General features: G+C 37.0%; 2 protein-coding genes across 2 annotated transcripts; both read left to right on the forward strand.

The window, feature by feature from the left end:
- The first annotated feature begins 2828 nt into the window (after nucleotides 1-2828).
- LOC147862173 (pentatricopeptide repeat-containing protein At5g39350-like) lies at nucleotides 2829-5907 on the forward strand. Its single transcript, XM_087322145.1, has one exon. It carries the CDS (start codon nucleotides 2950-2952, stop codon nucleotides 5860-5862), a length of 2913 nt encoding a protein of 970 aa, XP_087178271.1. The 5' UTR covers nucleotides 2829-2949; the 3' UTR covers nucleotides 5863-5907.
- Nucleotides 5908-7259: 1352 nt separating this feature from the next.
- On the forward strand, nucleotides 7260-11459 carry LOC147862174 (uncharacterized). Its single transcript, XM_087322146.1, has 5 exons — nucleotides 7260-7646; nucleotides 9832-9906; nucleotides 10305-10368; nucleotides 10672-10873; nucleotides 11047-11459. Exons 1-5 carry the CDS (start codon nucleotides 7291-7293, stop codon nucleotides 11100-11102), a joined length of 753 nt encoding a protein of 250 aa, XP_087178272.1. The 5' UTR covers nucleotides 7260-7290; the 3' UTR covers nucleotides 11103-11459.
- The last annotated feature ends 1607 nt before the right edge of the window (nucleotides 11460-13066 follow it).

Consider the following 13066-nt stretch of genomic DNA (forward strand, 5'->3'; position numbering starts at 1 on the left):
CATGGCCAACAAGTTAAAATTTGGGAGTGCCATGTCAACAATTGATTGGTTTTTGATGATGCAAGATACATATGCCCTCCAAGATCTTGGGAAGGTGGCTAATGTCGAACCCTACTTGCCTGGTGAATATGGATATTCCGCAAGGCAACCGTTCATCTTGGTGATCCAAGATGAATGGATGTTAGAGATGTGTGAGCAATTGTCAATAAACAACTATTGAGCAATCGACTCCACGTTTAAAACAAACCAATTTGGATTGCCATTATATGTAGTTGTGGCCCCAAATGCCATAGGAGTTGGTATCCCATTATGGTAGTAACATGATATGTAGTTCTGATAAGCGGTCTAACCATGAGCAAGTAGCTTTAGAAACTTGCTTGAGAGTCATATTCGCACGGATGCCCAATGTGAGGCCAAATGCCATAGTCATCGATCAAAGTTGGACATACATAATGCCATAAGTAATGTGGTTGCAACAGACTGATTATCTTGGATAGTTACAAATGGGCAAAGGTTGCAAACACATTGTTGACTTTTGTTGTGTCAGTTCCACGCAAAAAAAGCATGGTTGAACAAGTTGTTGCCAAAGGTAAGTGCAATTGAGAGAAAACATCGTTATAATCGGATGCGCCAACTCATGCAATGCATTACAGAGTCCACATTCAATGCCCAATGTGAGGAGTTAAAGGTAGAATATGCAAACAAGCCAAGTGTTTGGCAATATATAGAAGGAGGATGGCGTGGCTTGACATGTGTGTGGAGGAAATTGTGGCCCAAATTTGGTAGAATGTTCAACTACGGACATGTTGACACTACCAATCTTGTGGAGCCTTGAGAGAGAGGATAAACTGATCAATTACTGATCTTGTGCATGTTTTAATCGAGGCCAATCAAACTGGCACTTGCATGGGGGGTACTGTTATTGAATGGTACAATCAACAACAGGAAATATGTGAGAGTGGTAGATTTGCACCCCGTGCAAATTGTAGGGATCAAACAACAAGACTTAAAGAGGCCGAGGGCTACTAGAGAGGTATGAAACTAATGATGCGACAATGCATATTGTGGACGAGCCCCGATATTGGTTTAAAATATTGCGCTTGACAAAACTGAATGTATGGTATAATGTATCACTCCAATGCTCATATTGTGATTGCCAAGACCCTACGAGTAAATGTAAGCATATACTCAACATCAGGATGATTATTGAGAGGCACATGCCACATCTATGTGGGTCGTTGCCTTTTATAGATCATGCAACCCATATGCACAATGACCATTTCACAGATATGGAAGTGGAGACAGAGGTAGAACTGGTCGAGGAGACAAACTCTATAGCATCACAAATAGAGGAATGGGAGTCGAAATTACAAACGGTTGAGAGAGCTATTCAATTTCTCAGGAAAGGGTTAATACGATCCCTCGACCGTGCAACAATTTTGGCATGTATGGAGTCCATTGAAGAAATGAGTCAAACGGTGGTGTATCACGCAGGTGCACCGAAACCAACCAATGAAGAAGACCGTGGATCCATAAGGCGTAAGCAAGCAATTGGTGCAAACAGGGGAGCATCAGTCAACATTTCACGAGATCTTATTGGCAGCTCCCCAAACACTTCCAAGGCACACACCGAAAAAATGCAAAGAGGCGCAAGTCGAGCTAAGAGGCGGTTGCCAATATGTGCGACAGAGAAGATTCAATGCTTGCATTGCGATGCCTTGACCTTTAGATCAAGGGATTCAAATGTTGATTGTTGCAAGAATTGTGGCCGCATCTTGCCATCATCTCCAGATGAGCCATAAACATAACTTGAGTGGTTTTGCGGACCGGTGCATTTGGGTTTACAATGTTTAAAGTGGATTTATGTTGATTTACGAGTGCATTTGGGAGTATGTCATATGTTGATTTATGTTTTAAGTTTCCTGTTTCAAGTATGTTGGTTGATGTTTTAAGTTTCCTGTTTCAAGTATGTTGATTTATGTTTTAAGTTTCATGTTTTAACTTTTATGTTTTAAGATGATTATTTGTTTTATGTTAAGTATGGTGAAGATAGTTGATTTTGAATAATTTAAGGTTGGATTTTGTGGCTCTTTGATATGTTATTGTAAGTTTTAAAGGTAATGATCAAGCTTATTTGAAGATTTTGGTCGAAATGATACGTTTGGTTGGGCGACCTGCAAACGTCAGGGTTGGGTGACCTACAACGGTTGGGCGACTTGCAACGGTCAGAGTTGTGCGACCAACGACATCATTTTTTTCCGCGCGTTCTTCCTTATCGAAATCTGAAGGTGCAGATCACACGCGCGTTTGTTCTAAGCGACCTGCACACACACCGTCTGTGGCTACGATTCCCTAGCCAGCCCTATTTTTATGATTTGATGCAGAATAGACACGAGCTATACATATATATGTATACGAGCTATACATATACATATACATATACTGTTATACATATACTATTATACATATACATATACATATACATATACTGTTATACATATAAATATACATATACATATACATATACTGTATACATATACATATACATATATTCACACGTACATGAATACATACTACATGTAGAGACAGAGACAGAGACAGACAGATTCAGAGACAGAGACAGAGACAGAGACAGAGTGTGTGTGTTTTCTGTTGTTTGGGCAGTTAGATTATTGTTTCGAGGGTCAGGTCAATCAACGAGTCCATCAGCACACACACACACAGTTGATGGAGAACAGGGTCTCGGAATGGGAAAGAAGAAGAAGAGCGGCAGACGTAGGAGGAGGAGGAGGAGGAGGAAAGAGAAGAATCAGAAGAACCAAGACACAAACATGGCATTATCCATATAACTCGGTAATCACCCATCCACCAGGGTGATATTGAACATTTGGCTTACATATTCTGTTCCCCCTCTCCACGAACAATCGAGAAAACCTAGCAACCATAGGGATGAAGACCTATGGTTGGACATCTCTCACCTTAGAACAGATATTCCCTTACCTACAGGAAGAGATACTTCTTCCACTACCGTCATTTGATAAGTTTCGCTTCGTCATAAATAAGTGCAGGCAAGAAAGAGACCAGAATTACGGTCTCCGGGTGTATGATTTGTTGCAAACACGAAGATTTGAAACGGATGGAGCATTAGGGAATTATGTTGTTCCGATGCTAGTTGAAATTGGGAGCATTCCAGAAGCTCAGCATGTGTTTAATAGATTGATTTACCCAAATGAGTGTTCATGGGAAGCTCTCATAAGTGGTTATATCAATTGTGGTAGCTTACAATGTGCTCTTTCTCTATACCGGCGAAAGAATGAATCAATTCGACTGAATGATCACATATTGGCATCTTTAGTGAAAACTTGTGCTAAGCTAAAAGATCTCGGAAGTGGTATAAAAGTGCATGACGAGATCTCTAGAATCGGTCATCTCACAAGAGACCATTTCCTAGGTTGCATGTTGGTTAATATGTATGGGAAATGTGGGTCCATTGTGAAAGCACAGAAAGTATTTGATGAGCTTTGTTGTCGAGATGTTGTCTCATGGACCACACTTATTTCAGTATACACTGGAAATGGTGATGGTAAAGAAGCTCTTCGTTGTTTTAAACAGATGCAATATGAGGGCATTTTTCCGAATTCGGCCACATTTGTGAGCATTCTCATGGCGTGTGGAGATCTAGGAGCTATAGAAGAAGGAAGAAAGATACATGTCGATATCGAACATGAAGGGTTACTAGGGGCAGACCTTGTTGGCAATACATTGATACGAATGTATGTGAAATGTGGTGTCCTTTCTATAGCAAGGCAGGTATTTAATAAGCTTCCAATCAATGATGTTGCTTCTTGGAATGTTTTGCTCACTGGATATTCTGAGCATGGGTTCAGTGAAGAAGCAATACAGTGTTTTGAGCATATGCGCCACAATGGTGTGTGCCCAAATGCTGTTTCTTATGTTTGTGCCTTGAAATCTTGTGGAAGCATAGGTGATGCACAGAAGGGTGGAGAATTGCATGCTGAAATTGGAAGACTCAGGTTTGTTGAGAATAACCTTTTTGTTAGTTCTGCATTGATCGATATGTATGCCAAATGTGGGGCTCTTTCAAAAGCTCAAGAAGTTTTTGAGGAAGTGCCAGCTCAGGACGTGGTTTCTTGGACTGCTCTAGTCACTGGGTATGCGAATGAGGGTCTTGGTGATAAAGCCCTTCAGCACTTCAAACGAATGCGTGTAGAGGGCATCATTCCAAACTCGGTGACTTTTATATCTTGCTTGAATGCTTGCGGCAGCATCGGGGCCCTGGAGAAGGGCCAAGAAATACATGTTGAGATTGAAAGACGAGGATTTCTGGAGAGAGATTGCATGGTGGGAAACACTTTGCTAGATATGTATGCCAAATGTGGCTCATTGGTTATGGCACAAGAGGTATTCAATGAACTTCTAGTTCAAGATGTAGTCTCATGGAATGCACTGATTGGAGGATATGCTGAACATGGGCATGCTTTAGATGTCCTTCAGGGTTTTGAAGAAATGCAACTTCAGGGTGTCTGCCCAAATGCTGTCACATTCATTCACAGTTTGAAAGCTTGTAGTACCATAGATGATGTGGAAAAGGCTGAGGAAATACATTTTGAAATTGAGAGAAGGGGATTATTGGAAAGAGAATTGATTGGGAATACTTTGGTCAGTATGTATGCAAAATGTGGTTTGCTTTCTAAATCACAACAAGTGTTCGAGACACTACAAGTTCGAGATGTAGTTTCTTGGACATCATTAATTGCAGGGTATGCTGAACATGTGGATGGAGAAAGAGCTCTTACATGCTTTGAGCAAATGCAAGTGGAGGGTGTTACCCCAAATGCTGTAGCGCTTATTTGTGCGTTAAAAGCTTGTAGTAATCTAGGGGCACCAGAGAAGGGGCAGACTATACATGCTGAGATCGAAAGGCAAGGTCTACTGGAAAGTGACATAGTTGTTGGCAATAGTTTGGTTGATATGTATGCTAGATGTGGCTTATTTGCTATAGCACAAGAAGTATTTGATAAGATTCCTGTTCGAGATGTTATCTCCTGGAATGCCCTAATTACTGGCTATGCTGAACACGGCCACATTGATGATGTTCTCAAGTGTTTCGATCAGATGCACCTTGCAGGGATCTCCCCAAATTATGTCACGTTTGTGTGCTGCTTGAAAGCTTGTGCCAGCATAGGAGCAATAGATAAAGGTAATGAAATACATGCAGCAGTTGAAAGGCGGGGTTTACTTGCAAAAGATCCAATTGGCAACACCTTGGTCAGTATGTATGCGAAATGTGGCTTGCTTGGAAAAGCGCAACAAGTGTTTGATAAGCTTCCGATACGAGATGTTGTGACATGGACGGCGTTGATGTCAGGATATGCTCATATTGGAGAAAGTCTTAATGTTTTCCATCATTTTGATCGAATGCTAGGAGAAGGTGTAAAGCCCAATCCAGTAACATTTCTTGTTGTTCTTAATGCATGTTCACGAACAGGTCTATTTGGTAAATGCCAAACATACTTTGAGGCTATGAGTGAAGATCATGGCATGGTTCCAACGGTTGAGCATCTTAGTTGCGTGGTTGATGTCCTTGGCCGAGCTGGCCAAATAGATGATGCTTTTACAATGGTAAAAAGAATGCCATTTTCTCCCAATCCAGTGTTATGGCACAGTATACTAGGTGCTTGTAAAAACTCTGGAAATATGAGTTTTGGGAAACATGTATTTGACCATGCAATGTGTTTGGATAACATGGATAGTGTTGCGTATCTCTACATGTCACAGATCTATGCAGCAGGTGAGTGTCATGATCCAGGCAACAATATAAGCAATGCAAATTTAGAATGATTCTGTAAATTATTGCCATTATTTACGTTCATATGATATTCGACCCTTGTGCATGCCATTATCATCTAAAGTGATGGTGTAGTTGTAAAACTTATGATTGGTAACCATAATGATATGTGCAAGGTCAGCTGAAACACAATGGGTAGTTATTTTTGTAAAGAATATTTATGTTTTTACTTGGAGATTATTACTCTTTGACAATTCATTAACACTTTTATTCTTAGTGACAGCTTTATGAATATGTTTTATACCCACTCAAAAATGTGAAATAACACTACTAATAAAGTGGTCACACCAAGAGAGTGGGACTCGCTGGAGTATGTAATGTAGCACCATCTGCGTATATCAAGAGGAAATGTTTGACAAGATTAAAAGAAAACCAAACATTTTAGCATCTTTATATTTACACAAAGAGCTTGCTCCTCATCGTGTCTTTTTCTTTTGAAGGGATTGGCCTCCCTAATGCCAACAACTTTCCTTTGTTGAATAGGTAATGCCCCTCTGAAATAACATTGGTTTGTTCCTTTAGTTTGGTAGGTATACTAATGTCAATGTCAAGGGGTTTCTATTGCCCCTCAAAGTTTACTGTCGTATGTATATAGTAAGTTTTCACCAAAACCATTATATATATATGTATGTATGTATGTATGTATGTATATGTATATGTATTCACTTTGGGCCTATCCTTTTTGTCCGAGAAGAGTTTTGGGCAGTCCAATTTTGAGATTCATGTCATGCCAATCGTGAAACTATGGCATATCTCGCTTGGTTCACTTCGGGCCTATCCTTTTTGTTCACCCACTTTGCTTATATGCTCAAGCCAATAAGAGCTCACATCAACAATTTCCTTTTTCACAATCACTATCAATTGACACAAGAATCTATGTTGATGACCCAATAAGGCACTCCACGTAAACAAAGTTCTTTGTGAAAGATTGGCAATAGGCTAGGCGAGACAACGAGTTGCTAGCTCCACTTTTCTAACACCCAATCCGAGAGAGTACGACATCATTGGGGCTTCTTCTTTTTTCTTGTTTGGCCTAGCCAAGAACCCATCTGCCAAAGCTTTTCTCACACCCAGTGACAACCAACCCACGAGATTCGACCTCGAGAACAGGCGAGATGAAAATTTGCAGCTGAAAGTGAGGCCCTTCCCGTCCTTCCTCAACACATTACAAATGACGCACTTTTCCGAGATTGATCCAAGGAGAGGCCACCAGATGACCGCCAAATAACACGAGTTTGTGGTGAGAGTAAGGGCCAAATATGGAGGAGGGTTATAAAACTAAGGAAGATAAGTTAACTAAACATGGCAGCTTGCCCAGGGGTCACAACCATTAATTATGATCCACACACACACATATGTATATATATATCTTTACTTCCTTCACTACCACTACTAATGTCTCTGTTTTTTGGGTAGGAGAGATGATGATGAGTTTGGGTGTGGTGAGTGTGATCCAGCCTCCTCCAAGCACAGGTCTTGAACCCATCATCAAAACCCATCAATCCATTCAATCAATAAAATCTATTGACAGAAGAAGACAAAGAGGTGGAAATAACACCATAAAAAACAACAATAATCTCCGTGTTTTCCTGACAAGAGATGGATGCGCTGCTAAAGGGATTGCCTTTGTCATGGGTTTATCTCTTCTTCTTCGCCCTGGAATCAGTAGCAATGGCGAATATGCTCATGCTTTTGATTTCTCTTCAGAATTTTTCCAGAAAACACCCACCATTGAAAAAGATCCAGTAGAACCTTTCACACTCTACGGCAGCATCTTGTAGGTACCACTTCTTGTCTTCATTGTCATTTGGAAATATTTAATTAAATTTTATTTTTTCCAGTTTAAATCTGATGTTTTTCATGTGCGTATGTATTTGAGAGAGACATTTGTTGCTTATTCAACTTTAATTCTGGAGGGGCTTTATTTATATTTTACAGCATGAACTTGCCTTTGATTTTCTTTACCTTTTATTTTTATTTGTTTAGCTTTAATTCTGAAGACATTGTGTTGACTTCACCGCAAAGACCTATCTTCAATTTTCATTACATTTTATTTTCTTTTTCTAACTTTTATCCTTGAGATAATGCATTTATTTCACATCAAGAACTTGTCGTTGATTTTCAGTAGCTTAGTTTTTTTCTTTTTTAATTTTAGTTCTTGAGGTTTTGACTGATTTCACAGCAAGAACTTGTCTTTGATTTTTGCTAATTTGTTATGCCTTTTTCATTATTTCTTGAGATATTATGGTCTTGATTTCACAGTAAGAATTCGTCATTGATTTTCATTAGATTTGTTTTTTCCTTTTGTAGGTTAAATTTTCGAAATATTTGGCTGTTTTGACGGAAAAAATTTGCCTTTGCTTTTCATTAAATTTTATTTTCTTTTTATTTTTAATTCTAGAGGGATTTTGTTGATTTGCAAAGAACTTGTCTTTGACTATCATTAGTTTTGTTTAGCTTTTAAAACTTCCATTCTGGAGATATTGTGTTAATTTCACAACAAGAACTTGTCTTTGATTTACATTAGATTTGTTTAGTTTTTTAGCTTTAATTCTGGAGATATTATGTTGATTTCAGGAAATAAGTTTTTGTGGCAAGAAGTTGCCTTTAATTTTCGTTTTGATTTCATGGCAAGAAATTGCCTTTGATTTTCGTTAGCTTTATGAGATATTGCATTGATTTCACAGTGAGAACTTGTCTTTGATTTTCGTTAGTTTCATTTTTCCTTTCTCAGTTTTAGTTTTTGAGATATTGCATTTTGATTTTACTGCCAGAACTTGGCTTTCATTTGCATTCGATTTTTTTCTTTTTTTAGCTTTAATCCTGGAGATATTGTGTTGATTTCATGACAAGAATTTGTCTTTGATTTTCATTAGCCTTTTTTAAGTTTAGCTTTAATTCTTGGGATATTGGGTTGATTTCAGAGCAACTTGTCATTGATTTTCACTCAGTTGTTTTTCTTTTTTAGCTTGAGATCTGGAGATATTGTGTTGATTTCGTTGCAAGAAATTATGTTTGATTGTCTTTAGATGTTTTTGTGTTTTTAGCTTTAATTTGGAGAAATGGTCTTGATTTCACAAGAAGAATTGGTCTTTGATTTTCCTTTTTTTCTTTTTAGCTTTAATTTTTGAGATATTGTGTGGATTCATGGCAAGAAATTGTCTTTGATTTTCACTAGGTTTTTTTTCATTTTTAGAGTAAATTCTGTAGATGATGTGTTGATGCCATTGCAAGAAATTATGTGTGATTTCCATTAGTATATTTTTCTTTCTTAGCTGTAATTCTGGAGATATTGTGTTGATTTCACAAAAAAAACTGGACTTCGATTTTCATTAGATTTATTTTGCTTTTTAACTTTAGTTCTTGGGATATTTTGTTGATTTAGTGGCAAGAACTTGTCTTTAAGTATCATTAGTTCTTTTTACTTTTTAGATTTAATTCTGGAGTTATTTTCACTGCAAGGACTTGTCTTCTATTTTCATGAGATTTGTTTTTGCCTTTTTTGCTTTATTTAGTTCTGGAGATATTGTGTTGATTTCAAAGCAAGAACTTGGCTTTGATTTTCATTAGATTTGCTTTTCTTTTTTAGTTTTAATTCTGCAGATATTATGTTACTTCACTATAAGAACCTATCTTTTGATTTGTGTTTTTTATTTAGGTTTTTAAACCATCTTAAACTCTATGGAGATATTATGCTGATTTTAGAGCAAGAGCGTCTTGTCTTTGGTTTTTCTATTTTTTTGTCCATCTTTAAATCGACTCTTATGGAGATATAGTGTCAATTTTAGAGGAAGAACTTATCTCATATTTGCATTTGAACTTCTTCTTCCTCTTTTTTGTTTTCTTCATCTTTTATGGAAAGATTATGTCGATAGTAAGTCTTTTCTTTCAAGTTTTTGATTTTTCCCTTCTCTTACCATTCTTTAAATCTGTTCTTATGGAGAGTTTGTATTGTTTTTTAGCAAGAAATACTTCCTGGAAAACCTTGTGGATGGGAAGGTTGTGTCAAGGAAAAAGGGTTTTACATCTACAGCTTGGTAACTTTGTTTCGTCCTCATTTCATTTGTCGATTAGGTACTTTAGAACTGGAATGAACCAACACTTGCTTATATTTTTAATAAAACATTGTAATTGTATAAATGCTTTTAGGTGATATGGTTGAAAACATTGATGCACAGAGTACACATTCGTATTAATCACATTCAAAATAGTTAAAACATGTATCATATGTGTGTCAATACAACCATGCATTATATCTGTGGGATAGATCTTACCTAAGTAATTATACAAGGGGCTTTAAAGAAATAAAAAACATGAAAATAATGAAGACTAGTTTTACTTGGCTTTTTATCTTAGGATTTCTCATATAATAAGGAAATGCCAGTAATCCTTAGATTGGCAACTGACAAAATATGTCCCTTTTTTTTTTATGCAGTGTAAATGCTTTGGATGCCTCCCAGGAAACTCCTGAACTACAGGGAATTCCAGGTGGGTTGAAGGTATTTCTTCTATCTAGGCAATGGATTTGTACAAAAAAACCTTTTGGTTCTCACCAAATGTTAATGACCTCTCTTTATTTTCATCTTTCTTCCATATCGGGTCACTGATCTCGCTGATAATTGGCTTAGACCCAATGGAATGCTGCTTTACCAATTTTGTAATCCCGTTGTATTTTTCATTTGTTTTGGATTAATTTCACGGAGGACATACATGCTTGTACAGTGTCTCAAAGAGTAAGTAGTATATAGGTCAGATTCTACGTGAAGAATAGGACCAAATTTTGTATCTATCTTCCTTTCCAGGTTTTTATCAATGGAGACCCACTGTGCTCGAAGAGCGAGGGGAAGACTAGGGAAGAAACATGCCCGCTTGCGTGCACAAGCGCATGCCGAAGAGCTATCCGTCAACATCTCAAGGAAGTTACAGAGGAAACAGGGTATGTGCTCGATTCGAAGGATACTGACAAGGTTATGGAGGCTTGTAGTAACCAATGTACTAATGAATGTAAGTTTCCTTTGCTTTAACTCAATCAAATATGTCGGTAACCGCCATTTTTGCTTACAATTGAGATGATTTAACTTATTGAAATGGACCATGCTTTCTTTATGTTAATTGCATTGAGATAAATTATCATTTTGTCGATGGGAAGATTAGATATAATAATGCATAGTTTGTAGGTCTGAAGCCAGGAAAAACTACTTCATTTATCTATCCTTTTCGACCAAGCAAGTAACTTATCTCCTCAGATTTTGATGGTACCAAATTCCTCGGGAGCATGCTACATTTTGGGAAAGCAAATCTGTATGGTAAAAAAAATGAAAACTGGTGTTTCAGACACAATCAAAATCTGCTCCCCTTTTTCAGCTTGGAGCATGGCATGCCAAATTTGTCACAAGGGGGGGGGGGGGGGGGGGTGCTAGTTTCTCATTAGAAAGTGTGAATTCTTCGAGCCGAAGTAGAGGCTTTGTTTCAATTTCTATACTTCGAGTCTTGTACATACCACATTTGTGTATCGTATGGAGCAGATGTATAACCGTTCAAATTTAATCCAATCAATGTATACCCACTTGCAAAACAATTGCTGGCTACATGTCTTATCTTTTTTTTTATTAGTGAATGGTTTTACTGCAGCAGTAAGCTATTTATTCGACAACTCTGCATGGAAATGTTCCACTTTGGTCCCATAGGTTATATATTCGACAGCCAAAGAAGATATAATAAAATCTATACGTTTTTCTATGTCATGTAAATGTCCAAAAGGAAAGAACAAAATAAGTCTCCAACAAAGTAGTTAAATGTGTGTGTATGTCATTGGAGATGTGTCAACGTGGCCAAAGATCAATACATCTTTAATGAAAGCACAAAAGAGGTTAAGGTCTTTAAAATAATATAAGAGAGGTTTTTTGGTGTTCATGCAAATGATGCTTATAGTTTTCTAAAACAAATTATAATCCATAAAATACTTCATTATAGTACATATTTATCATTTTCGTATGAGATCATGCATACATCTAGTTTGCTCCGACAAAACAACTTTACAACTCTAACATTTACACATTTCTATGAACAGAGGGTATGTCTCCCTATTGAAGTCACATTTGAAGCTCAAATCATCATTTATTGTATTGTTGATGAAACAAGTAATAGTTCTTGTCAATTACTCCTAATTAATTTGCTAACAATTACATCAAGCACTTAGACAAACTCCTAAGCTAGTTAGGATTGTGTTCAAACTTTCTACATATAATTTAACTTGGTTAACTAGTTAGAAATCTGAAGAGTAGATAAGTAAGTCTATAATTCAAATTTCACACCAATACAATAAGTAACTATGTACCTAAGATGAATTTTATTTTATTTTTGCCAAAAAAAAATCCTACTTCCATTAGTTAAGAAAAAGTACATAGAATAATATACAACTCATATGTTACAAGCCACTTTGCAATGGCTACAAGAAAACATCATGTATAAATGAAGCAACAAAGCCTCGTCAAATAATTACTTGACAGACTCCCATCAACATGAGCCTCACACAACCCACATTTAATAACTTATGCAATCTTGTGAATGGAATGATCACAAGAGAGAGCAGTAGTCTAAATCTTGAAAATGAAGAAGTGAAAAAAACTCAAAATCGTGGTTTGTACTCTATCATAAAATCTTTATTTAAGCCAATACCTAGAACATAAACTTGGTTTAAAAAATAGGGGTAATTACTTGTATGTATGACGTGATTTCTTGTACAGACTTTAGACGTTTCTTAATACTAACGTAATATCTTTTCCAGAATAAATAAACCAATCTTAAATGACTTTTATACTTCTTTTAAAAAGCATGGCTCTTAACCTTCGACGTTCGCTCCTTTCAAACTTGAGTGCATATAATGTTCATCCCCCTTAGTTTGTAAGGAGTAGGTATTATTCTCCACCAATGTTGATTGAAAGGCGCAAGTGTGATGTCCAACAATTGTTGAACAAATGCAAAGACTAAAAGCGCCATCGTTTACCTTGAAAAGGCAAATATTATAAAGCATTTGGGATAGTTCTACCTTGACTTACCATTATGGAGATAGCCTTATGTATAGCCATAAATTGCCTTCGCTACTTGACCTACCGAGAGGAAATGCAAGTTTCATGCAATATGTGGCAAATGCCTTGAATTCGTTAATCAAAGTAGTGATTAACCTTTCAAGAATCA

Source organism: Azolla caroliniana, unplaced genomic scaffold (assembly GCF_043228905.1).
Source record: "Azolla caroliniana isolate FFs.n. ecotype wild unplaced genomic scaffold, voAzoCaro1.0.p SCAF_7, whole genome shotgun sequence".
Lineage (NCBI taxonomy): Eukaryota > Viridiplantae > Streptophyta > Polypodiopsida > Salviniales > Salviniaceae > Azolla > Azolla caroliniana.